Source organism: Marmota marmota, unplaced genomic scaffold (assembly GCF_001458135.2).
Source record: "Marmota marmota marmota unplaced genomic scaffold, marMar, whole genome shotgun sequence".
Lineage (NCBI taxonomy): Eukaryota > Metazoa > Chordata > Mammalia > Rodentia > Sciuridae > Marmota > Marmota marmota.
The window spans coordinates 115,304-141,980 of record NW_025999992.1 but is presented as its reverse complement, the minus strand read 5'-3'; the positions used below and the strand labels follow the sequence as shown (position 1 = coordinate 141,980).

At 49.3% G+C, this 26,677-nt stretch overlaps 1 protein-coding gene across 10 annotated transcripts in view; it reads left to right on the top strand.

The window, feature by feature from the left end:
• Nucleotides 1-24,904, top strand: part of Ldlrad4 (low density lipoprotein receptor class A domain containing 4) — a 369,231-nt gene extending 344,327 nt beyond the window's left edge. For 8 of the 10 annotated variants that reach the window (XM_048806710.1, XM_048806709.1, XM_048806714.1 and 5 more), the window contains 2 exons: nucleotides 16,438-16,491; nucleotides 17,584-24,904. In XM_048806710.1, coding sequence (XP_048662667.1) covers nucleotides 16,438-16,491; nucleotides 17,584-18,114 — 585 coding nt within the window. In that variant the 3' untranslated portion in view covers nucleotides 18,115-24,904. The remainder of the gene's footprint in view (nucleotides 1-16,437; nucleotides 16,492-17,583) is intronic. The other 2 variants (XM_048806715.1, XM_048806717.1) reach the window with 1 other exon arrangement.
• Nucleotides 24,905-26,677: the final 1,773 nt, after the last annotated feature.

The window sequence follows — 26,677 nt, the reverse complement described above, 5'->3', positions numbered from 1 at the left end:
ACAAGATGTGCCAGTGAGGCTTGGGCGTGGGTCAGTGGAGGAGACAGGTGCGGCGATGGAGAGCAGGTGCCAGCTCAGGTGAGGGTGATGTGCTGCTCACAAGCAGCCAGGTGAACCCTGTAATTAGGGTTCGAGCCCTAATTAAAGTTTTCTTTCCCTGGGAACCTTCCTCCCCTGGTAAAGCAGTAATGTCCAGCTCACCTGCTCTGTGGACAGACCCGGGAGACCAGGAGCTCTAGAGCTTTCCATTCTGGGCCTGTTTCACAGTTTGTGATCCCAATGGCTCTCAGCAAGACCAGTGTGGAGTCTTGGTGGGTGTACTCAGCCTCTCTTGTTTTCTGAGACAGGAGGTATGTTTTAGGGCCGTATGATAACTGCCTCCTATGGTGACTTAGGGAGTCTGTTGGGGGTGTGAGGTACAGCCGTCCCATTGAGTATCGTGGAGTGACATCTGGGCCCAGAGTCCCTGGGGCCCCTTGGGACTGCAGGATCCTGCTTCATTGGGGCCATAGAGTCACCCAGGAGCCAATGACTTGGCCGTCCCCATGGGTGGAGGTAAGGTGTGCCTGTGTGCCAGGTCAGGTAGAGGGCAGAGGTGGGTACCACTGGTTCACCCTCCCACCTCCATTGCCACTGGATGGGCAGAGATGGGCAGAGATGGCATTCATTCCTAACAGCCTCTGCCCCGCCTCCTGAAACCTCACCTGCTCCCCCTTAGCCTTCCTGGTCCCCAACCTCGCCCACCAGGCCCCTCCAGCCCTGTGTGATTGCTTCCTCACACCATGGTGGTTCCCAGGAGCTTGTCATGTGCACCTTCAGGACTGTGCCATCTGCACTCACTGAGTGCCCTGGTGCCCCAGGACCACTGTGTTATCCAAAGAAGAGAACCAATTGTTCTGAGCATAAAATACACACAATGCTCCTGAGTCTAGAGGGAGCAGGAAGAGAATCTCATCACAACAGCGATTTGAGAACCCCAGAAAGATCAGCCATATCCTCCTTCCCTTAGTAAAAGGACTGTGAATGTCAGCCAGGTGGTGGCCGTACTACAGCTGTCCCCCATACACTGACCACCAGCAGCAAGCCAGAGGCCAGTTTTTAAAAGGCAGGCAGCAGAACTCCAACGTGCTTTTGCTTGGAAAGGGTCTTCTGTTTCATTTGGAGCTGTGTTCCCAAGAAGCCCTCTTCAAAACTCATGGGCACCTGGGGCAGGGGACACTGGCTGGCTGACCAGCAGGGCCTCCCTCTCTGGAAACTGGAAAGGTGATTTAGTGACTTTTGGGGCCTTCCAGTCTTTCCACTGGGCAGCAAGTGAAGTCAGTCACTAGCTAGTGAATGGTGTCCCCAGAAGTCTTCATCCTGGAGCTCCATCCTGTCAGCAGGCATCTGGAAGCTGTGCCCCAAGAGCTGAGTTCGGGCACAGAGCTGGGCCCGTGCAGGGGCAGCCCACACAACAAGGCCTTTGATTCCTGAGCACGGTGCTCTCCTTCCATTTCTCTGAGTGACCCAGAGCTGGGTGCTGCCCTCAAGGCTGGTATATTCCCTCTCAATGAATTGCAATAGTGGGGCCCCACATAGCCTGGCAGGAGGCTCCGCTTAGTGCCTCATAAAACTGAGGTGCATTTCAACCATGACCAGGGTGCGTGGGTTCCCAACCTCAGCCCTGTGTCCTGGCTGGGACTGTCAGCCTAGCTTAGGGTTCCACCAAAGGGAAGAGCGCCCACTAGGGAGAAGCAAACCCTCCTCTGTCCTACACACACACACACACACACACACACACACACGAGTCCCTGTTCCTCCGCCCCTGACAGTCCCTCACAGAAGCCCTCTCCCAGAGGAGGTGTGCCCTCCCCCTCCAGGCCTCCTGTCCCCTAACTGCCTATTTCTCCCTGGTTATTTTTAAGAATGGCCAATACCCTTCCTCCAGTATCAGGACAGCAGTTGGTTAGTTCACACTAGTGATTCTCAACCAGGGGTGGTTTCACCTCCCTGGGGACATTGGACAGTAATGCTAGGCCAGGTTGTCACAACTGGGGATTGCGGTTCTATAGGGAAGATCTAAATATTCTGCAGTGGCCAGGGAGGCCCCACCCAAGGGGCCCCTGAAGTGAATAGTGCTGTGTCTGCCCTGCAGGTTGCCCAGGTGCCGTGCTGGTGGATGAGGGTGTACAGCGGAGGGCTGGGCTGGGGCCCTACTTTGGGAATGATTGGTCCAGGCACTCCCCAAACACCTACCAGAGCCTGGAGGACACCTCCCCATCATCCCTGCAGGGTCCACCCGCCATTGTCTCGGTCTTCCTAGGGGACGCTGGGGATCTTGCCAGCCACTTGAGCTTGTGGGTGGGGCTGTGTGTCAGGAAGTAGCTGGGACTGGCCCGACACCTGTTGCCTCCTCTACCCTGGTGCCCAGGCCTAGTTGGCAGTTTTCAAGTTGCCCTTCCAGGTTGCTTTCTCGGCACCCCAAAGTGCTGGCCTGTGTCCACCACCCTCCCTGGAGGAGCTAGCAGGAGCTAGACAGGGGCATGGCTGGGCTGTCACAGCAAGGCAGGAAGGGCTCTGCTCTCACTGACCACATGTGGGCGGGCCTCCCAGGCTGCCCCTCGGGTGTTCCAGTCTGTGCCCCTTGGGGCAGGTGACTGGTGAGGACGTGGGTATGTGCAGTGTGCTCTGTCCACAGCCCTGGGAGCTGCTGCAGCCCTCCCTGTCAGTGGGCTTCTAAGTCCTAGGGCTTTCCTCCCTTGAGTCCTGTGGAGCAGGTGGCTCCAGAGCCCTGCTGGCAGGCAGCCTGTGGGTGCAGGGCGCCCCTGCAGGCCTCTCTGTGGGGACCGGCTCATCATTGCCTTGCAGCGAACACCTCATATCTGGGGGCTTTGGCCCTTGTGAGTTCTCATGAGCACATAGGCAAATATTTGTTTAAATATTTGTTTAAAACTGGTTGCAGAAACCTCACTACCTCCTTCTCATTAATGGGCTTCCCACTTTGACCAAAACGCCAGACTGAGGTTGATAAAATAGACCTCAGTCGCCCTGAGGGTCCTTGGTGCTGGGGAGAGTCAGTGGCTCTCTGTGGACCCTTCCTGTAGGGGCACCCAACATGGCTCGGCTTCACAGGGACCATGCGGTTGCCACAGAACAGACACTCTGCCCCTGACTCAGAGACCCTGCTTTCTTAATGGGCACCTCCTGCCCTTGTCCCTTGTCTGCATCCATGTGTGTAAGAGGAAGGACCACAGAGGGCATCTGTGTTCCCCAGGGCCACTCAGCCTTCACCCCCAGTGTCTGTGACACGTGTGTTCCAGGGAAGCCTGAGGACGGTTGATCCTGGCCCTGAATTTGGTTGAAGCAGCCATTTCTGAGTGAAAATGAAAAATAGCCACCTAGGCTCAAATTAAATTGCAAGAAAAGTAAAAGCATCAGTGAGGCCAACCACAGCTAGCGGGTTCGTGATCTGCATCTCCAGTCCTTCCTGAGGCAGCCCTGAGAGACCTGGCCCTGGGAGACAGCGGGTGGGCAGAGGTGGCTGGCCATCCACTGAGGAGCAGAAGGGCAGGGACTTTCACTAAGTTTGGACACATGCAGTTATAGATTCTCAGCCATTTTTGACCTAAAATCCAGCGATTTCAATTATGCCTGGCATTTCTTCCTTATCAGCTTCTGCAGGAATTAAATCAGGTGTGAAAATCCAGCTCCCTGGGCCTCCCCAAGGAGACCCTTCTTTAGGCCAATTCTGTAGGAGACACAGGCCCACAGGAGGAAGGAGGACATTTCTTCTGTCCCCCAGGCTGTTGGACAGGAAGACCAGGACTTTGTGGTTGTTCCCTCTGTTGATGCAGAAACTTGTGTTCCTCAGATCCAAAGTGCCCTGCAGGGGACAGGTTGACACCCAAAGACGGCCCCTGCAGGATCTGCAGAGATGGCCTGGAACGTGGCCAGAGCATGTCCTTTGCCCCCCAGAGAATTCTGACAAAACCAGAATCAACTTTTTTAAAAATTGGGAGATGTGACATAAAAATCGGAATTGGCATCTTCTCCACTTCTCAGTGAAACCGTCACTGAGAAGCCAGGCCTCTGCTTGCCTGTGGCTGTACCCTGTTGCTCTCTGTGGATCCTCAGAGCTGGGGGACTGTCACTGTCACTAGCGTAATAGTCATGTTTTTAAGAAAATACTCGGTGGCACCTAGGCCTCAGCCACAGTGTAAAAGCTGAAATAGAAAAGACCACTGGTTTCCAGAAAAATGGAGGAGAATGTCCTTGTGGAAGTGAAAACCATTCTTCCTAGTTTAGGGGTACAAACGTTGGGGGGTCAACAGGATGCAGAGTGTCCTGCGCCTGGCCCGACATGGTCACCTGTGGCCCCCACAGCCCCCCACCTCTGTGGCTAGAGCCTGTGGCTGAGAGGGAAGAGGGGGCAGTGGATGATTTGTCTTTGCACATCTGCAGCTCAGCCTTGGGAGCAGGGGTGGCCAGAGGAGGCAGTTGCGGGTGTGTGGCTAGTGGCCAGAACACCTCTGTGCTCAGGAACCTGCCATGCTAGGCTCAGAACTCGCTGTGGGAGGGACCTCCCCAGGGTCGCTGAATGTGGCGGCTGCCTTTTTTGGCCTAGTCCACACTCCTTCCAGATCTTCCCTAAACAGATGCTCCATGGGTGTGTGAGAGGCCTGCAGGCCAAGTCCTGGGGTCCAGCAAGGGGGACAGAGAATGGAGGGCCGCACCTCTGCTCTTGCTGACTGAAGTGTGCCTTTTCTCATCTTTACCTGCTTCAGACTTTAGAAAAGAATTTATAAAATGATAGAAATTAATTATTTTCAGTAAAGTTAAAATAAATGAACTAAATGTCCACTTAATGATGTAGTTGTCACAGCCCCACTTGTGACGTCCTAGACTACAGAAGAGTGCTGTCTGCGGGGTGAAGAGGTGGCAGTTTCCCCATTAGGGAGACAGGTTCTGGTGGCACCTTGAGACCAGATGTGTCTGATATCAACCTCCAGGGACCATTCTCCATTTCTGAGTGCCAGGTGGACGGCCCGGGCAGCTCGGTGCCTGGCTGGACGCTCCTCCCAGCATGAGCCTCTGATGGCCAGCCACACTGTTTCTCTTCAGGCCTGAGTGAGGGCGTTTGTGTGGTCAAGCATAGACGATAGATGACCATGACAGCACATTGAGAAGGTCTCCATCAAGTTGGAGGAATGGGAGGCCAAGGTGGTAGGCGGAAGTGGGTAGAATGCTGGACCTTCACCATTGCCCAGCGGATTCTCATTGGAACAGAAGCAGGTAGACTTGCTAATGGCCAAGTGTGTCTCTAAAGCCACGTGAGGAGCTCCGATGTCTACTGATGTCAGCACTCTCAGAGCACTGTGGGGAGTACCACAAGAGCCTGCGGGTCCCCCAGCTCTGAGGATCCTTAGATCTTCCTTCTCCCTGTTTGTCCACCGAGGATAGACGTGAGCTTTGGTACAGCCCACAGTCCAGTTAGGGTAAGTCGTGTAGCAATGTCAGTGATGAAGCTAAGTGTCATCTGGTGGTACTAAGCCAAGTGAGACTCAGGAAGATGGATGTCCAAGTCACAAAATGATGCTCTAGAAGGATTGACCCCCAGCAAACTGATGCTGCTCTGGGAGGGGGTGTGGACCAAGGGTCCCTGGGCTGTGCAGCTACGCCTTTCATGGTGAAGACGCATGCATGTATTGCTTTAATACATATATATATATATATATATATATATATATATATATGTATTAATGTATATGTATATGTATGTATTCTTTGTGTGTGTGGTGCTGAGGATCAAACCCAGGGCTTGCACATGCTAAGCATGTGTTCTACTGCTGAGCCACACCCTCAGCTCAAATGCGCCCCTTTTACAATTAGAAAAATGCTCATAGGAACAGGTGCTGAAAGCAATTCCAGCAAAGTCCTGACACTGGTAGACCCCAGAGTAACTCATTTGATCTTGGTTTGTGCTGCAGAAAAAGAAGCCAATGTAATATTTTTTAAATAAAATTTAAGAAAAAATTTACACAAAAACTTACGGTAACCTTTTAAATATCTAGGCCATTAGCATTTATAATCTAATGGTAAAGTTCATTTTTTTACTTAGTTGGTGTGGTTTTGTTCTGAAAACAAAATACAAATTTCTCCCAGTGATTCTATTTCTGGGTTCCCTGGCTGGGGGGACTCCCCAGGATTGGGTCCTGGCTGCATATTAATCCCCTGCCAGTCCTGTGGCTGCTGGGTGAAGCACTCACCCCTGTACCTGGCCTCCCTCTCTCCAGGTAACAGGTGAGGACCGGCACCAGGTGCTGCCTGGCTCTAGGTTGGCAGTGTGACCCCACCTTTCCCTGCTACTCTGAGCCCCCAACTTCCAGCTGCCTTCTCTTGCGGTCTAATTGCTCCACCACCACCAGGCTGCCAGAGGCACCTTGTAGCTTCTTTTCCTCCCTAAGCTATTGTATTATTCTAGAAATAGAAAGGATTCCCTTTCTTTTCTTCCCAACAGAGCTTCCTGGATGATTTGTCTTTTCTCTAAAGGGACATGCCCTAGATTGAGCAGAGTTAGGAGGGAATCGTTGAGTCTCAGGAAGAAGTCTGATGATGGATACCCGGGAAGGAACAGTCTGTGAGCACAGGGTGCCAGCTAGAGGTCTTGGCTTTCCACCTGAGCTGTTACCGCCACCTAGAGTTGGAAAGCACAGAGCCAGGGAAGCATTTGGCTGGCGGAGGGGTGGAAGGGGAGAAGGTGTGCTGGGCATCCAGAGACGGGATCTGCCTCTTAAGGTAAATTCTTACCCTGCAATAAGGGGGGTAGATCTGCAAGTCTAGGAGGCCCTGGGGTTCATTGACTCAGTGGGAGGAGCCCTCGAATAGAAGCCCAAACATCCAGAAGCCAGCCTTGCTTTGCCACAAATGGTCCCTGTCACCTACAGCAAGTAGTAGACCTTCTTTGAAACTCAGTTCCCTTCCATCTAAAATGAGGGATAATGGTTTAGATCAGAGGATTTCAAACTGGTCTTGACCATGAAGAATAGTAAGAAATATATTTTACACAATTGCCAAGCCTCATCTACTCAACCATGTTTCACCAAATAAAACCTTCAAATGGAGTACACAGATCGTGTCTAGTCTGTTCCATTGTTTTGGAAACTGGCTGTGACTCACTAAAATTGATTTTCCAGTTTTCTAAGAGACTAAAAAACACAGTTTGATAAAGTACCATAGCAGGCATTCTCCACAGTGTTTCCAGATCCCAGATCCAATGACTTGTGTCATCCCTGCACATGGAAAGGAACATATCTCTGAAAGCATAAGCCCAGGGAAGTCCAGGGCCTGGGGATAGCCGCATACATGGTCACAGTGCACATGGACCTAAGGCAGGAGGCTGTGCCATGTCGTGACCACAGGCCACTCTCCTCTTGTATAAAACATGGTACACTTGGGTGAAAAGTGACCCAGGAGATACAGAAATGAAGAGGATTACAGGAGAAGACCATGAACCACTGTATGCAAATGAACGGATACTGCAGTGAAATGGATGAGTTCCTAGAAGCACCTAGAAACACCGTGCCAAACTGCTCATGAAGACATAGGAGATCTGAATAGATCTTTAACTAGTAAGGAGATTGAACAGTAATTAAAGGCCTCTCAATAAAGAAAAGCCCTGGACCAGTCGGCTTCACTGGTGAATTCTACCAGACAATTAAAGAATTGACACCAGTCCTTTTAGACCCTTCCTAACTCATTCTGTGAGGCCAAGAAAGTCAGATGAAGACACACAGGCACACAAAGAAAACCATAATCCTGTATCCCTTGATTATTGATGCAGAAATCATCAATGAAATACTAGCAAATGAGATTCAGTAACACATTAAAGGTAGTATTTAAGCTGAGTATAGTGTGCATGTCTTCTGTGATCCAGATACTTGGGAGGCTAAGGCAAGAGGATCACAAATATGAGGTCAGCCTGGGCATTTAATGAGACCCTGTCTCAAACTTCTTAAAAAATTTTATTTTTAAAGTGTTTGGAATGTAACTTAATAGTAGAGTGCTTGCCTAGCACGCACAAGGCCTTGGGTTCCATCACCAGTACTGGGAGTAGAAAAGTAGGATTTATCTCTGGAATGCAAGGATGGTTCAACATACAAAAACCAATTAATGTTATATAGCACATTAACAGAAAGAAGGGGAGGAAAACTCATGGTTCTCTCTCTCTCTCTCTCTCTCTCTCTCTCTCTCTCTCTCCCCTCTCTTCTAATACAGAAGTATTTGACAAAATTCAACAGTCTTTCATGATAAAAACACACAAAGTTGGATAGAAGGAAATTAACCCAACATCATCAGGTCCATCTATGAAAAAACCAAGCTGACATCATACTCAATAGTAAAAGGCTGAAAACTTTTGCTCTATGATTAGGAACAAGACAAGGCTGCCTGCTTTTACCATTTTAAACATAATATTTATTAGAAATCCTAGCCAGGGGCTGGGCACTGTGGCACACACCTGTAATCCCAGCAGTTTAGGGGACTGAGGCAGGAGGATCAAGAGTTCAAAGCCAGCCTCAGCAAAAGCTAGGTGCTAAGCAACTCAGTGAGACCCTGTCTCTAAGTAAAATACAAAATAGGACTGGGGAGGTGGCTCAGTGGTTGAGTGCCCCTGAGTTCAATCCCTGGTACAAAAAAAAAAAAAAAGTCCTAGCCAGGGCAGTTAGAAAAAATAATAAAGTAAAGGTATTCTAAATGAAAAGGAAGAATAATATCTCTTCTAGTAGATGGCCTAGTCTTATGTGTAGAAAACCTGGACACACACAGGCACACCAACACACACACACACACACGGAGATAATAAATGAATTCAACCAAGTAGTAGGATACAAAATCAATGTGTGCAGGTGTATTTCTTTATATTAACAATGGACAATCTCTAATAAGTAAATTAAGAAAAGGATTCAATTTACAATACCATCAGAAATATTAAAATGTGGACTGGGGAAGTAGCTCCATAATAGAGTGCTTGTCTAGCATGCATGAGGTCCTGGATTTGATCCCAGCACAACAAAAAGCAATAAATAAAAAATTCCTAAAAATGCTTAGAAATAAAATTAACAGAGGGGGCTAAAGACTATAAACTGAACGAAATAAAAAAGACACAGATAAATGAGAAAACATCCCATATTCATGGATTGGATCTCTCTTTTTGGTGGTGGTACTGTCAGTTAAGCCCAGGGATGTTCTACTACTGAGCTACATCTCCAGCTTTTTTCTGGGTGTTGTCGTTATTATTGGTGTTTTAGTTTTGAAACAGGGTCTTCCTAAGTTTCCTGGACTGGGTTGGAACTTGCCATCCTTCTACCCCCATCTCCTAAGTAGCTGGGTGTACAGGTGTGCACCGCTGCACCTGGCTGTGGATTGGACCTTTTCTGGGGGAGGTAGGGGGTAATCAGGGTTTGAACTCAGGGGCACTCAACCACTGAGCCACCTCCCCAGCCCTATTTTGTATTTTATGTAGATACAGGGTCTCACTGGGTTGGTGGCACCTCGCCATCGCTGAGGATGGCTTTAAACTTGCAATCCTCCTACCTCAGCCTCCTGAGCCTCCGGGATGACAGGTGTGTGTCACCGCACCTGGCTACATTGGATCTTAATATTGTTAAGATGTCAGTATTACCCAAAGCAATCTACAACTCAGTGATGCCTTTTGAAGGAATAAAAAAATCTACTCTAAAATTCATATGTTATCTCTAAAACCTGAATAATCAAAATAATTCTGAAAAAGAAAAAGTTGGAGGTCTTACAATTCCTGGTTTAAAAACGTGCTACAGAGCAGTAGTGTGGTCCTGGTATAAAGACAGACATGGACCAGTGGAATAGAGTAGAACCTCACATACATGGTCAAGTGGTTTTTTGAGACGGGTGCCAAGGTCACTCAGTGGGGAAAGGGCAGTCTTTTCAGAACTGGTGCTGGGGAAGCTGGGTATCCACATGCCAAAGAATGATGTTGATACCTTCAAGCATACATAAAAATTGACTCAAAATGGATCAAAATCTAACCCTAAGAGCTAAAACTAAAGTCTACCTTAGCCTGGAGTCTGTGACCGAGCACCATGGAAGGGTTGGCTTTGAAGAGTAGACACGTATTTCCCGCAGCTCTGGAGGCTGGAGGTCAGAGGTCACAGTGTAGTATATCCGGGTCCTGGGGACGCCCCCGGGGTTGCAGACTGTGGACTTCTCCTGCGTCCTCAGTGATGGGGAGGGCTTGCCAGCTCTCTGGCCTCTTCTTACCAGGCCACTAGGCCCACCCACGGGGACCCCCACCCTCCCATCCTAATCACCTCCCAAAGACTCCACCTCCAAATAGCATCACATTGATAGTACTTCCCTCCTGCCACCCCCAAAATATGTCAAGTGGAAACAAACCAGCCATTGTGCTCCAGATCTGGAAATGACACGTCTCGATTAAGGCATAATGAAGATGATCCTTTGCAAGATCAGGGGCTTTTTTCTCTTTATGTGGCTGTTTAGTGGGGGGTTTCCCTATTGGAATGGCTTCTCGCAGGCCATCCAGAAGGAAGGAAATAAGGACCCAGCTCTTCCAATGTAAAGATGTGTTGAACTCACATCTTCAGCCTCATCATCTGAGGCTGCCCTGGGCCTCTTTCCACAGATGCAGAGAGAAATTATGCTCACTCAGGAGAGCCTTCTTTTCTGTTCTCCTTCTCCCCTCCTCCTTCTTATGAACCCAGGGGTATTCTACCTTTGAACTACATCTCTAGCTGTTTTTGTTTTGCTTGAGATAGCGTCTCACTGAGTTGCAAGGCTGGCCTCAAACTTGAGATCCTCCTGCCTCAGCCTCCAGAGTCACTGAGATTACAGACCTAAGCCATAGTCAAGCCTTTTGATGAACAGCCAGGCTTAGAAGTGGTCCAGGATTTGAGTCCTCATGTCTGTGCTCCCCAGGGCTGCTCACTGAGGCAAGTTCTAGAGTCAAGCCAGAGGGGCCAGAGCTCTGGACTTCATGATTCCATGTGTGCTTAGCATAGAAGACAGATACACACACACACACACACATGCACGGTTGTAGATAGTGTGTATCTTTTGTAGTAATGTATGGGACCTATATCCATAAAGGTACTGTCACTGTCTCTCTGTGTCCTTGTGCTTTCTGTGGATGTAGGCTGGGACATTGTCACAGGAAAGCCTCTCCCTTGGCATGTTCACTGCCATCTGGGCTTTTCCCACAGCATGCCTAGAAGAAAAATATTCTCATCTTCCTCAGAGACAGTCAAGCCTGAGTGACCGTGTGGTCTCATTAAGCAGAAGGATGAGTAACCACAGATTCCTTCATAATGAAGATATCATTGCGGAAGAGCATCCAGGGGAAAATCAAAGCTCATCACAGACTTGAATGCTATAAAATCACTTTATTTCCCCCTGTCCACTGCCGAGGTTTACAATTGTGGCAACTTCCTCTGGGGCAGCTACTTGCCAGACTGGACCAATGTGTCCAGAGTTCAGATGTCCTCCTGCAACCACTGGCTTTTGTTCTGTGACATCCGGGGATTTGGCATCCAGGAGTCTTGGTGGGCAGCCTTAAGGAGAAGAGCCTGAAGAGCCGCTGCTGGGGCCATGTGTGGCTAGCTCCCTGCCTGAGGAGAAGCTAGCTCCTGGAGAGCTCTAGAGCAGTGAGCAGCCCTCTCTCCGCCTTCCTGTTCACAACACCACCTTTGGAATCTTTGAAAATAATAAGAACAATTTCAGGAGCTTGCTATTTTAAAAGGCATGTCTTCAGAGAGAGAACAGGAAACGATCCCCTCTAATTGTGCATAAAAACAGCTGGTAACCACCGCCTGTGATGGGCACAGCAGCCATTCACTGAGTATCACACCAAGGCGCTCGTGCAGGGATTTTCATATATGGTTTTTGAGCCTCTTGACAGGCTCCTTCCACAAATAAGGAAACCAAGGCTTGGAGAAGCCAAGAGCTCACAGACAGGAAGCTGGGGGCCAGGAGTCTGGCTTCCTGTGCCCCCTCTGCACCTGGGCCCAACATTGTTATCACCCATCTGGGTAACGTGAAATTGCCCTCGGACAACTGGTGGTTACCTTGTCTGTTAATGCCTTTGTTCCAGGGGGAATATTAGAGAATCAGGAATGTGCTTGTTTGCAGGGCACTGCACATAGGAGGGCACCCTGAGACCCAGCTGGAGCCCCTCGCCCCAGGACTGGGTGCCCTCTTGTAAGCTTCCTGGAGCAGGTGTCCTGCCCAGACACACGATGCACAGCTCAAGGAGCCAGTGCAGAGACTGTGTAAGACGTGAGCCATTTGAGAATAGTGCCCCTTAGCGAACAGACCAGAGTTGATTCAAAGTGATCCCAGAGGAGGGTCCCTCCGACCCACTCACATTCTGGAATGCTCCCTGAAGTGGAATGAGGGGTCAGGGTGCCAGCAGGAGCCCTGGGAGTTGTAGAGAACACTTGCCTGTTTCCCAGCTGCCCCCAACCCAAGGAAGGTGCAGCAGGAACACCTGGCGGGCTTGCGCGACCTGGTCTCAGGTGCCGCCTTGTGAGGGATCCAGATCCTCAGCAAGGACGTCCCTAGTAGTGGTGTAAGGAAGTAGCATGGATCAGACGTGTCCTGCTTCCCTTCCTTAGCAGGTGTCCTGTGAGGAATCAGCCTGCAAAAGAGGGGAGGCATTGAAACCTCTGTGAGATGCGTGGTGACATTCCGTTCTTGTCGAATTCTGTGAACTCCTCAAGCTACTGTGGGGCATCGACGGGAGGGGAGCCGCGCAGCCCAGCCAGAGCGCCCACCTTCCTCCTTCAGATCCCTGCTGGCTCCCTGAGGAGTGCCAAGGAGTGCGGCCATTCCAGCAGGTGCCAGCTGTGGAGGGAAGCCCTTCTCCCTGGCATTTGGAGATGAAGAAACCAAGGTGACTGGACAAGGGGACCACATCGTCGTATCCAGCAATCCTCGGTTTCTCAACTGGTGCGAGGCCCTCGGGACACGGGGCACAGGGCCAGGTCACTCCTTGACCATTCAGAGGGAGGTTCTCCCCGCAAGAAGGGTGAGCACAACCTGCAGCTCCACCGACCACCCTAGGGTGACTTTGCCCATGGAGCATGTGACCACTGTGAAGGAGTGAGCAGAGACTGGAGTGAGCACCAGGTGACGATTGGGGTGGGGGGATCCAGCTCTGGTCGCTCTCAGGTCTGGGTTCTGTGCCCAGTGGCATTGGGCCCAGGAGTGGAGTGACAGCTTCTCTGACTGTTGGCCCATTGTGGTTGCCACGGCAGGTCTCTGTGCTGCGGGGTGAAAGGGCTGGGAAGGAGTTCTGCGAGAGCAAGTGAACAGGCAGAGGGCCATTGTCAGCAAGCAGTTAAGTAAATTCTGAGTTATGTAGTTGCTAAAACAGAAGCGATGGCATCGTTTTTTTTCGATCTTGCCTCAGTGAAGCTGGGGACAGCGCTGGTGGAGGGTGGCGCCTGGGCCTGCTGCAGAGGAAGACTTGGCCGGAGCCGAAGATGCTCCTGCTCAGCTTCCAGCTAGGAAAGCGTTCGAAATCAGAAAATTGCTTAAGTATTAGGGGGATGGGATGATGGAGGCACTTCCTCCCAATGGAGATTTTAATGTCACTTTTGTATTATTCCTGCAAAAACAAGAGCTAGGCAGGAGGAGTTACGCCCACCAGGTCACCCCTGCCCGCAGACGTGCAGTGACATTCCGGAGAGGAGGGGCCTGAATGCCTCTTCCCTTGTAGTCCCCCTCCTCCTGCTCCAGGATCTGCTCTCTGGATTTAGGGACCTCAGGGCAGGACACTTGTTTTCTCCCAAGCTAGCAAGTGTGTAGGGAAGAGCTATGCACTTGCTTTGAGCAACAGGAGCAGACGGGACACTGATACTGGCGTGTGTGGGACATGTGTTTGCCCTGGCCCTCTCTCTACCTGGCCATGGTGGCCTGGTCAAAGCAGCCGTGGGGAGGTACATCATGAGACATGGCTGGGAGATGGCAGGCCACAGCCACGCCAGCCCCTTGCACCCCTCTTCTAGTCTCAGGAACTCTGAGGGACCAGGTGACAAGCGAGGGCTCTAGTGGTTTCCCCATAGCTGGCCAGAGCCTCTCCAGGCTCTGGGTGCCGTGTGGGAAGAGGGGCCCACGGTGGGTCGGGCTCACACACCTTCCCGTGCACGAATATTCTGCTGAGGCTCTCCCGGGAGAGAGCAGGCTTTCACCAAGTTTAAGAAGGAATTGGTTGCTTGTGTAGCAATTTAAATTCACTGCACATTACCATGTGTCAAGCGCAGGGCTCCTGCTTTTTAAAAGTTGCTCCCAGAGCTCCTTCCAGAAGACCCCAGGGCAGGACGAGTCCCTGTGGATTGGCTTACCTATGATGGCCGTTGTAAGGAAAAACATGCACATGTCTGTGTAATTTTTTTAAGTTCACATTTAGAGGAAAAGATGAAGCAAGCATGACAAGACACAACAGCTGCCAGTTCTGGGGACTGTGAGTTTCCTAAAGAGAAGGAAGGTCGTCACTGTCAGGGAAACTGTGGCAGCTGCAGAGACAGGAAGAGAAGCAGGCTGGGCCTCCCCTGGCGGGACAAAGGAGGCAGCCCTGGGATCCCCTGTGACCATCAGGGCCCTGGCTGGGGGCAGGGAAGGAGAGCTCTCCGGAGGTGAACACAGGACCGGCTTCAGGGCTGAGGGCTGGCCACATGGCAGAGCAAGGACTTGGGGAGGAGCCAGCGAACTCCACAGACAGGAGACTTGGAAGCCTCAGGCCTGGTGGCTGTGGGGAGGGCCGGGGCAATGCTAGTGAGAGGGAGGTCTGGACAGGGCCCCCAGACTCCACAGTGGCAGCAGAGTGCAGGTGAGGCTCCCACGAGAAGCAGGGAGGTGACCAGGGAGATTGCTCTGGAACAGTGGGACGGGGGAGGGAGCTCGTGCCAGGGGGCTCAGTGCAAGCCAGTGCCCAGGTGACCTGGAGCCCTTGTGGACCTTTGCTGGTTCTGCCAATGTCTAGGGCGATGAAGCCACTGGGGATGAGGACTGTCATTTTGAGACAACAGAAGCCTCGATTTTGGGGACTCCTGGTGGCCTTGTTTCTGGCCATCAGAGGGTACCAAGCTTCACTCTGCCCTGTGTGCCATTGACTGGTCCATTAGAGTACAACACTGAGGTCCCTGGAAAAGAAGAGCTCTGGGAGGAGCAGTGACAGTGGCCGATAGGCAGGTTGGCAGTGGGAGTCCCAGACACTTCAGGAGGACTCTGCAAGCTGTTTTCAGCACCAGAGTCACCACCGCAATCTGGAATCCAGTGCCGTCTTTGACAGGGGTGGGGTGGGGGAGCAGGAGCTGAGGGCTGGCGCCGGCCACTTCACTGAAAGGTCGCCACTTGATTCAAGTTTGGTCCCTCACCTGTCACCACGCCAGAGCTGTCATGGTCCATTACGTAACTTTATAGTCAGACCCTTAAGCCCACGCTTCCTCTAAACACAGCTGGGTTGGTTTGTATTTTTGCTGCTGATTCCGAATGGCCTGGAGTATCTTAGGAACGGTGGTGTGTGTTGGACAAACACCCTGTTTAGCAAGGAGGAGGTATTTATACTAGAACGGACGCTGGCCACAGAAAAGAACAGCGTGGCCTTGCGTCTGCGGGGCTGGGGCGTTTGACTGTGGAGGTCTTTACTTAGGGACATTTTTGGGCTCTGGGGAGACTGAGTGATCTCTAAAGGTCAAGCATACATATTCCTGGGAATCCAAAAATACAGGCTTCTGTAGCAGTAACAGATAGCTTAGGGCTGTAGCTGAGAGCCCAGCTGGCCCTCCAAGTAACCAAAACCTGGGCCCAAGGACTCTGTGAGAGAATGTTCATGGTGTTAGAAGTAACTCTCGCTTGCTGCTCGTCAGCCTCACCAAACACTTTTGAAGGAAATACATGAAACAACTATAGTTCATTTATACCTGTGAATATACCTGTGGGAAATAAAATCACCAGGGACATTTGAGGGGCACTCAGGCTTTGGGAATGGGTTTTTGTGATGAGTGCCCCAGCATGTGGGCATATGGGCTGGGGCAGCCTCTGCCTGAGTAGTTAACCCACACTCCCCAAATCCAGGCAGCGGCTGAACAGGGTTCCATGGTCATTCTGAAGCACATGAGTGTAGAGATTCAGTAATAGACTTCAAATCTGCTCCACGTCCACTGTGGCCAGGAACTAATACGTTTGGTAACTCTTCCTATTGTCCCAGCCCTCCATTTGGGTGTGAGTGGTACGATGGATCAGTTCTTTCTTACTCCAGTTCTAGACAGGTTGACCACCGTCCAAGGAGCCAGGGGACCCCCTTTCAGTAAGTTGTGTTTCAGGTTGTTGGGTGCTGCTGCCACTGGGGTGAGACTAATGGTTCTCTTCTGTTTCTTGTTCCTTGCTTCTCTCCCCTCCCACCTTCAGGAAGGGTGCCTGTGGCCTTCAGGCAGCTCGGTGCCACGGCCAGGGGCCTCTGAGGTAAGGGGGTGGCAGAAGGGGTGGAGGGAGAGTCACAGCCACAGCCTGGGGTTAAGACATGGCCTATAACTTTGGTTAAGAAGGAGAGATTTCCCCTGGAATCTTCTAGGGCGTTATTTATGCTGGTCTAACTTGCAAAGAGCAGGAATCCCTTATCTTTGCATGATCCTGAAAGCCCAGTGATGTGGCTTGGCAGGTCTGGGCAGTTTGTACATGTCAAATAATGATGTAGTCCCCCATCAACAAGTTTAATTTTAAAACATGATTTTTTTCCTTTTAAGTTAAAAATAATGGTGTGAGAGAAACCAGTGACTATATTTGTGTCTATACATATATATATGTATGTATTAATATACGAGTATACATATAGACATGCACACACTTGTGCCTGGAAGATCTGTCTCCGCAAAGAAATTTTGATGGTGGAATAAACAAGAGGATTTTGTAAGATACATCTTACAAAATCCACTACCTGGATTTATTTTTTTTGGAAAAAACTATAATCATATTTACTTTGAATATAAAATACTTTTCATATTAGTGGCTAAAAGCCATAAAGGAAACATATATCCAGAATCCAAATAACTGGGAAAGTCTAGAAATTGAAAGAAAAAAGGTCACTTTCCCAGTTTTTACAGAAAATATTAAGACCATTCAACTGGCTGGCAGGGGCTGGCAGGGACCTGAGAAAGCTGGTGGCCTGTCTCGTAGCTCACAGCCACCAAGGCCTGGACAAGGTCCTGAGCCAACTGCAGGGCCCTCTTTGCTCCTTTCCTGTTCAGCGCCCTCTTGGGGTTACTGCTGGGTCCCATTTGAACCCTTGAAAGTGTAGCCCCAACCTGCACAATTAACTGTTCACCTAGATTCCCAGCCGGCTGCGGCTCTCCATTGCACAACTGTCCCAAATACACTGTAGCTTGGCATAGAGAGTGGCCTAAGTCGTTAGGGATAGGACAGCTATTTTGGGTTCCTGGAAGTCTTCTCCTGTCTTGTCTGCGAGGGTGGGGGAGAGGATGGCCAAGGGGTGAGAACATTCCACCCTGATCTCTTTGTGCTGAGAGCATCTTCAGGCCTCTCCTCTTTTCCTTCCAGATCATGTACGCCCCTCGGGCCAGGGACAGGTTTACTGCCCCGTCCTTTATCCAGAGGGATCGGTTCAGTCGCTTCCAGCCCACCTACCCCTATGTGCAGCACGAGATTGACCTCCCTCCCACCATCTCCCTGTCGGACGGGGAAGAGCCGCCTCCTTACCAGGGGCCCTGCACCCTGCAGCTCCGGGACCCCGAACAGCAGATGGAACTCAACCGAGAGTCTGTGAGGGCCCCGCCCAACCGAACCATATTTGACAGTGATTTGATAGACATTTCCGTGTACAACGGGGGCCCCTGCCCTCCCAGCAGCAACTCGGGCATCAGCGCGACCACCTGCAGCAGTAACGGGAGGATGGAGGGGCCGCCCCCCACCTACAGCGAGGTGATGGGCCACTACCCAGGCGCCTCCTTCTTCCATCACCAGCACAGCAACACACATGGCGGCAGCAGACTGCAGTTTCAGCAGAACAATTCAGAGAGCACAATAGTCCCCATCAAGGGCAAAGACAGGAAGCCCGGGAACCTGGTCTGACCCCTCCACGCGCACTTGAATCGAGGAGAGGAACCGAGGAGGGGAAGAGGCTGCGCCACCCTCCAGCGCACGGTGTTGTCCGGTTTCACGTGGTACAACTAAGTAAAACCAAATGTGCAAACACGGTCTTTGTTTCTGATTCCTTTCAGGGGAGTTGCATGCGAAGGAGACTGAGACAATGCGGACTTCCATCCGGTCTGACCGCCAATGGTGTTGATTTGGGGGCAGGGTGGGGATGGGGGAAGGAAGATTTTGGCAAAGGGTGGTTAGGGAAACAGAGAAGGGATGCTTTGAAGATATCATGAAATAAGAACCACAGAGGTATTTGATTTATTTAATTCAGAAAGGAGACTTCATAGATTAAATGAGGCCAGAATGGCCTGTTTTGTAACTAACTGAATAAAGAAGGAAGCGTTATGATATATTATCATGGGGAAGAATCAGCCCTGTGGCTTTTTCTCCCAAGGTGTGGAACTTTTATTTTGTTCTAAAAATATGAAGCAAAATTCCTGTTTTGTGTGCCAAGGTATAAAGTGGAGAAGTTAGATGAATGCAAGGAGCTATTCTTTGTTGAGATGGTGTGTTTCCAAAGTTGCACTATTGATGTTTAAAATATATATGAGGGAACTGTTTTGCGTGAACTTCTGTATGTTGCTTGTCTTTTCCCTGTGGGTGGTTATTAGGCCCGAAGAACAGCCTAGAGTGATCCCAGAATCACACACGAAAGCGTATTTGGGGATGTAGCCTAATATTTACCAAATTCTGTAAATCAGCCCAGTGCTGCTTGCTGCAGGAGTTTGCTTCCTACCTGGTGCATCACTGAGGCACCAGGAGACGCTGGAATGGAAGATAGGAAATACTAAGTTCCGGCATTTCTGGCTTATTTGAATTACTCTGCTAGTTTTAGGCTGCATACTTTATTAAAAATGAACAAATGCATTTATGTATCCAGTATCGTGCAGTGCCGCCCTTGCCCGCCAGCAGTGTAGTTCCTCCAGTAATTTAGATTTTTTTTCACTGTAGCATGAAATATATTCAGATACATATTTTTTTTTTGCAATAAATTGTTTAAAATGCAAGGTGGCTATTTTGCATACTGCTGAAATATGTGACTCTCAGTGTGTCCCGTTGCCTCTCCCCTTTCCCAGGTAGCTCAGTTCAGTTCTGCAAGGCCGGTCAGTTCACCCGGAGGCTCCCAGCGGCCACCTGCATATAGCTTGCCCAGCACTTGCTGTGTAAGCCATGCTGGCAGAGGTCCTTGGAACTGATGGAAGGGCACCTTGTCTACCAGTCATGGTAACAAGCCATTGCATTTCACAAATGTCACATGGAACTCAGCCTGCAGACCTGCCTAAACTCCCACAGGGATTCTACCTTCCCTGCCCCCAGCAGCCTCCCTGTTGATGGCAAGGACCAGGGGGTCAGTTAGAGGACAGGGGCAGGTGGGGGTGTGACTGTAATAGCACAGGACAAAAAGCACAACCCGCAGTTAAGATGCAACCAGAACTGATTCTATATATTGTCTTAGTTTTAATATTCCTAACATTTGCAAACATTCATTCTCACAGATAAAAAACAAAACAAAATAACTTTCTTCTGCAGTTGTAAGCACTGGCTTTGTCACAGCAGCAGCTGGTCAGGTTAACATGTTCTGCACCAAGCGAAGGACTTATCTACAGTGGCCAGGCTGCTTTCCACTGGGCCTCTCTGGCCTCTGCACATAACAAGACCAATGGAATGGTGACCTGTGACTACCAGCTATGCGGCTTGAATGTCAAGTTGTGTGTGTGTGTGTGTGTGTGTCACTGTGTTCTTGGAGGCAATTCCTCAGACACGTGTCTCTGTGTAGCTTGCTGAGAGCTGGAGACTGTTTGCAAGCCCTTGTCCTGTCTGATTCCAATCTGCTGCTTGCTTCTGCTACTTCCTCAGTAGGTAAGTTGCTGCATTTGTTTTGAGGTTTGGACCTTCCCTTAGATGGATACATTTCACATAGTAACATCCATAGAACTAGGAGGAGAGAGACAGATGGCCAGCAGTTGTCAGCTCATACCCAGGACCCTGCCTGGAGGACTGCGTTTGAGGGTTGCAGTGGAAATTCTGAGGTTGGCTTCAGTTTCATTCCAAAGACCTTCTTTCTGAAGGCCTCTATCAAGCAGGGAGAAACCAGCCCTCAGGGCAGGGGTTGTCTTGGGGCCAGAGATGGCCCTTTTCATGACTCTGAAGGCTTCCTGAAAGGTCCCTCACTCCCTGGGTGTCACATCTGTGTTTGAGAGAAGCTGGGTCCATGACACAAAGGTGAGGAGACACTCATCCAGAATGGATCTCACTGGTGGGGACTTGGTATGGCTGGATGATCAGTCAGGTGTCCCCTGAGACACAGGTGAGATCAGCTCACGGCTTCATCATTCCAAATCTTGCCTGCAGTTCTAGAAAAGCCAGTAAATCCACCTATTAGCTCCACCTCAGATGGCTTCATGAGTCTTACTTTCCTACCTGCTACAGGAAAGGGCTAAGGCCTGAGACTTGTAAATTCTTTAGTAGCCTCGCAAGTGTAAGGACATTCTGTAGATGTCGATAGTATTGGCAAAACAATCATTTAATTCAAGTAGCTTTAATCATCCTTCAAAAGAGGAGTCCCCCACCCTTCAGGTACCCTAGAGAATTGCCTTGTAAGTTAATCAGTTGTTGCAAAGACACAAACATAGTAAAGCTTGACTTTGAAAGGTCTTTGAGGCTGTGCCTCAGTAATGAATTAGTTTAAAAGCCAAGGTCATAAATTGGATTAATAGTCAATTTCCCTTGACACAGGGAGGAGATTTAGATCAGTAGCTCTTCTGAAGGTTGTGGCCTCCCAGTTCATAAGGTGTTGAACGAGCAGTGTTTGTGGTGATGCAGGCCAAGCCCATGTGCTGGTGAAACCAGCGATTCAGGGTCTGAAAGGTCTATAATCATGGATTATTCCCACAGAACACTACAACAGTTAGAGAGCGAAACTCCTACGCATACCACTGAGACTTTTGTCCCTTGTCATTGGGATTTCCGGGAGCTCTAAACCTAAGCCCTGCTGAACCCCACCTGTAGGAACTGTCTTCTGGCTTACCTCTGCTTGTTCAGAAACAATAGCATTTTCCAAATACCAAGCAATCTTTAAGCAAGAGATTGTGAAACAAATCACACATTTAAAAAGTTGATGGCTGGATTATCAGGTGTCCCCTGAGACACAGGTGAGAAGATCAGCTCATGACTTCATCATTCCAAATTTCGCCTGCAATTCTAGAAAAACCAGTGAATTTACCCATTAGCTCCACCATTAGCTGGGGCATGGCATGGCTCAGGATAGAGGGTTGGCCTAGCATGGGCAAGGCCTGGCTTCCATCCCCACCAATGCGGAAAATTAATGAGTTAACTAGTTGATCTATTTTTCATGTTCATAATTGATTGATAAAGCAGTTTGACAAGCATGCTCTCTGTCCTTCCACACACCCCTGCCCATCATAACACACCAGCCCAGGAAAAATTCTCAAGGTAGCCGAGAACAGATGTACCATGAGGATACACTGCTTACTATTGAAGCTCAAACTTGAGTGAGCAAATGCGAGCCCACCGTAACCTGGGAGGTCTCAGAGCAGCAATGGCACTGGGTCCCCAGATAACTGTTTCATTCTTATCTTTCTAAGAATGAGAGGGGTTCAAAAGGAAGGACCTTTAGAAAGCTCTGATCTAGAGGATTCCACTCTGACCCCTGCCTTCCCCTCAGAGCCAGTAGACCCTCCATGGTCCATCCAACAGTTCTTTCAGAGAGGCTCCTGGGTAGAGGACTTAAGAAAATACACTCAGTCCACATACTTCTTTTTTTCTGTATTGGAGATTGAACCTAGGGGTGCTTTACCACTAAGCCACATCACCAGCCCATTTCTAAAAATTTAGAGACAAGGTCTTGCTGTGTGCTTAGGGCCTTGGTAAGTTGTTGAGGCTGGCTTTGAACTTGTATGTACTTGTTGATAGATACAGAGGGCAGCCCCACATGGCAGTAGTCACCCACAGTCTCCTGTCACCTCTGCTGATGCTACTGGGGGAGCATGGCCACCGAGTGTGCTGTGCTGTGCTGGTGCTTGCTGAGTATAACTCTCTTGCACACTATCACACTTTCATAAAATCCCCAAACCTCTTCAGTGTGAGTGAAGGGATGTGAGGATACTTGCTTTCTGCTATCTTTTTGCTTTTCTTGTCTAAGTGACTGAAGCCAGTGCTTAGAGCCAAGCCCAAGCCCAGGTCTCATGAGCACAGCCCCCTAATTCTCCTATTCACACTGCAGTAGAAGGCCATGCCTTCAGCCTGCTTAGGGAAAAGGACACTGCTGGGTGACAAGGTGGCAAGGAAGGCAGCATCCTTTTCTCAGCTTGAGAACAGTAGTTAACAGTGGCCCACACAGTCACCAATCACGAAACTGCCTGGTGCTTGCTTTGGAGGCACACATACTTAAGTTGGAACGCTGAAAATTGGCATGGCCCCTGAGCAAGGACAACATGCCCATCTATGAAGCGGTCTGTATTAGAAAAAGAAAAAAAGGAACTCTGACTGCACCCAGGTCACAGCGGCAGGTTAGAGGCTGTCAGCTGCCCCGAGACCAGAGATGTGCCCTCCTAGCCTTCGGCAGCACACAGGTGTTAGGATTCAAGATGTCATTTAATGCCTAAAGCTCTTGCTTAGTGCAGGTTGATGTTAGTGCCAGGGTTAGACACTTGCTGCTGCCCCTGATCCTGAGTTGTGCACGGCAGAGGCTTGGTCCGGCGTGGGGACATCTTGCTGAGAACGCAGCGCCTTCTTCCCCTGGCCTTTGCGCCAAGCATTTGAGCTGGGCAGAGTAGTGTGCACGTGTGACACCCTGTCATCTCCAGCTCTGCATGTCTCTAAGCAGTCAAGGTGCCTCCTGTCTGGCTTCAGCAGATGCAGCAACCCAGCCCTGCTCCTGTGCTCCACGCCCCGACTTTTGTTGTGCCTCACTCAAAATGGTGCTTCTTCAGTTGTCTGTCTTCTCTTACGTTTTTATTTGTAAGGTGCTGTATATAAGTTGAATATATTATGCACATATCCTACCCAATGGGTAGAACAAAAATTGTTAATACTGTACTATAATGTATAGATGATACCAATTTTAACAGAAATGGCATAGAATTTGTGAATGCCTATGTGCTTGGTCCTCTTTTGTAAGGAAATTTGCAAATGGATGCATACAGATAAAGTCTATGTAGTTTATTTTCCTATTAAATACCAATATTATAACACAAGGGAAAGAAGTTTGAACAAACAAGCGACAGCTTATGACCAGCGTATATATAGCAATTGAGTTGCATCTTTGCTGTGAAAACACTTTGAAAATATTTTTTAAAAGTCGCACAGCTTTATGGTTGCCACTAGATGCTTCTTATTTTAGTCACTTTAGAAACGCTCAGCTGGACAAGCGTTAGTTATATTTGAGTCAGAAAAAAATGACTTCAACTTGCTTTGTGAGCAGACATTACCTGGTGGTGCGTGAAGGGCTCGGGCCTCAGTGAGAAGCGCAGGGTTTTGTCATGTCAGAGTGACGGGCCGGCCTGCAGCAGAGGACTCTGTTGGGCTTTGGGGCATTTGTGACCATGTGTGTCCAGAGTTTCTCTGTGCCTTTTCCTCTTGTGAACTGAAGCTGTGGAGCCAGTGAAGAGGGGGTTTTGTAGGGAGAGAGCACCTCAGGAAAAACCAACCCGTGTGGTGGACCCCGGTCTCAGAAACAGTGTGTGCCATGGGTTAGCATCAGAAAATCAGCGTCAGCCAGCCAGGCCAGGACGCTCGAGCCATCCCTGCGGTTGTCCTATGTCAGTCCTGACCCAAAATGCCAGCGGGGTTTTTGGGTAGAGGTTACAATTCCAGTTGCACATGAAGTCATGCCTCTTTCAGCTCAGTTTTTGGTGTCTCACTATCACCTGTTTTTCTTCAGAGTCTATTTTTTTTTTTTCAAACAAATAAAAGGTCTGTAACACCGTGTCCATAGAAACCACTGCTGAATGTTGGCGTGGGCATCAAGTGTTGTCCAGCAGGGCACTTCACACAGTTCTGCCCATCTGATTCATGATCCCAGTCTATTCTGTCACTGGAATAGTCTAATAGAGTCCGTATTTTTAATTTGCTTTGATGTTACTTTTGAAAGTCACAATACAATCATCCTTCTACCTTCCAGAAAATGTCACTACTGGTTATCCTTAATCCTAACACCTCTACAATGCAAATATTAAATGCTGGGGGATTAGGATTAGGTTGGCCTTCCTTTAGCGAATTCTGAAAGCGCCATGAACAAGTGCCCATCTGTGTTGGGTCTCAGGAGGCAGTACCACTGGCACCTGCAGGGGACACTGGGACCAGCATCGAGATTCAGAAACGAAGCTGCCACCCTGGGTCTGGCGCATGTGAGAATGTTCTGGACACGTCTGTAGAGGTACCAACTTGTGCAGCCACAGCATTGCTTTCTTTCTGCAGACCCAACTGAGGCCGAGACCTTCTAGTCCATGATACTGGTTGCATTTAACATGCTTGTTGTTGTATCACTGTGTTATTTTCATGGCTTTCAAAATTCACATTGTCATTGTATTCTTGTCTAGTTTAAAGCTGTTTAAAAATATATAATATTATTCACAGCATTTAGTTCATTTAATTTTTATAACAAAGCAATCTACTAAAAAAGTACAGCTGTATTTGAACTTTTCAATCTTTGTGAGCTATGATAATCAGAAGTCATTAAAGTCCTTTTTTAAAACAACCATTTGTGCTAAATTTTCAACATACCTCCCAGGTGCAGAGAGATCCCTGACTCTCCTGTAATCCACCTCCTTCACCTGAACACTGGGGATTAGTCCTTAAGCCCAAGGTCTGTAATAGCAAGGCTCTTAAAAAAAAAAATGTTCTTCTGCGGAGTGCTGTGTGTCATTTTTGAAATCAGGTTTTTCTGCTCGTTCTTAATGCTGTGGTCAAACCATAGCACAAAATCATTAAAAAAAAAATCAGTGACATACATTTGTCCCATGGTTTGTCTGTTTATCTTTCAGTCACAACAAATGTGTAAACTGACATGTTTAGGACCTCTCACAGAAACACTTCTTATTTCGTGGTGCTGGTGCTGGGGATGGAGCCTGGGGCCTCCGCGGGCCAGGCAGGTGCTCTACCACTGAGTGGAGCCTGGGCCCAGAGAAGCACTTCTGATGGTCCCCAGCTCAGGCTCCTCTCAGCTTGTCACTCTTGACCAAATGACAAGTGTGCCAGAAACAACTCTGGTCAGGTCACTTCACAAGATTCTCTTCTCATTCTGAGTCCTGCACAGAGCACTCAGAGAGGGTTCCTGGGGCGGTGGTGGTGGGGGGGTGCTGCCAAGAGAACGGTGGACCCACAGGGGACTGTGGATGGCTGTCACACAGCGAGCAAAGGAGACTCGACCTGAATGGGAATTAAGGCTTCTGAGGAGAGCTGTTCAGCAATGGGACAAACTGCCTCAGCAGGTTTAGATTCCTCAGCACTGCAGGGCTTCACAGGCCACAGTCTGCACTGAGATGGGAATGTTCTAAGGTCTACATAAGCATGTAGATTCCAGAGGAGGAGGCTGTGAATGCACAAAACCCTACACAACCTACCAAGTTCATCACAAGTGAACTTAGCATGGCTACAATTCATTATTGCCTTTTTATGTACTTATAATGAACAAATAGAAACTAAAATTTAAAAAATACTATCAAAGTAGTTGTATGGGCCTGAAATCCCACTTATAACATCCATTTTTTATTCTGAATCAATTTCCTTTTGGAAAGCCAAGCAGGTGGCACATGCCTGTAATCCCAAGAGACAAGGGAGTGAGACCTTGTCTCAAAAAAAAAAAAAAAAGCAGAAAAAGGGAGGTAGCTCAGTGGTATAGTGCACCTGGGCTTAGTTCCCAGTGTCACCCTCCAAAATATTTTGGAAAAGGGATTAGAAAAGAGCCCTGAGAAGGAACAGGAATGGTAAGAATAGATTTTTTTTTTGGTGACCACCAGCCACACTATGCTTGGCGATGAATTAGGTAAGCTCTTGGTGCAGCAGCTCAGGAGGGAACTACAGACCCCCAGACCTGCTCACACTGGCGCCAGCATGAACTTTCCTCCAGGAGAAAGTTCTATATGGAAAGAATGGGGGCTTAGGACTAGGTCTCAACCTGATGGTCACCCTAGGGCCCTCCTGTCACAATTGAGAAGCAGGCCCCTCTCTCCCCTCTGCCAGCGGGTATGCTGTCTGGGAGTGGCTTGGTATGGGCTTGCCTCAAAGCTAAGGTCCCATAAAGGGAGCCACTCCCAAAGGACAACTAGAGAATTGTAAGAGGTGTTGCTAGGCTGGGTTCTTTGGTCAGCTGTCTTGACAAGCCACATAGCCATGCCCTTGTAGGACAGGAGACTGGGACTCCACTCCCATCATCCAGGGTGGCCCTTGAGGGGTTCCCTTCTTCCCAGGCACCCTGAATGAGAACTGGGCAAGTTCTGAAGACTCTGGGAAAGGCCCCAAGGCAGAAAAC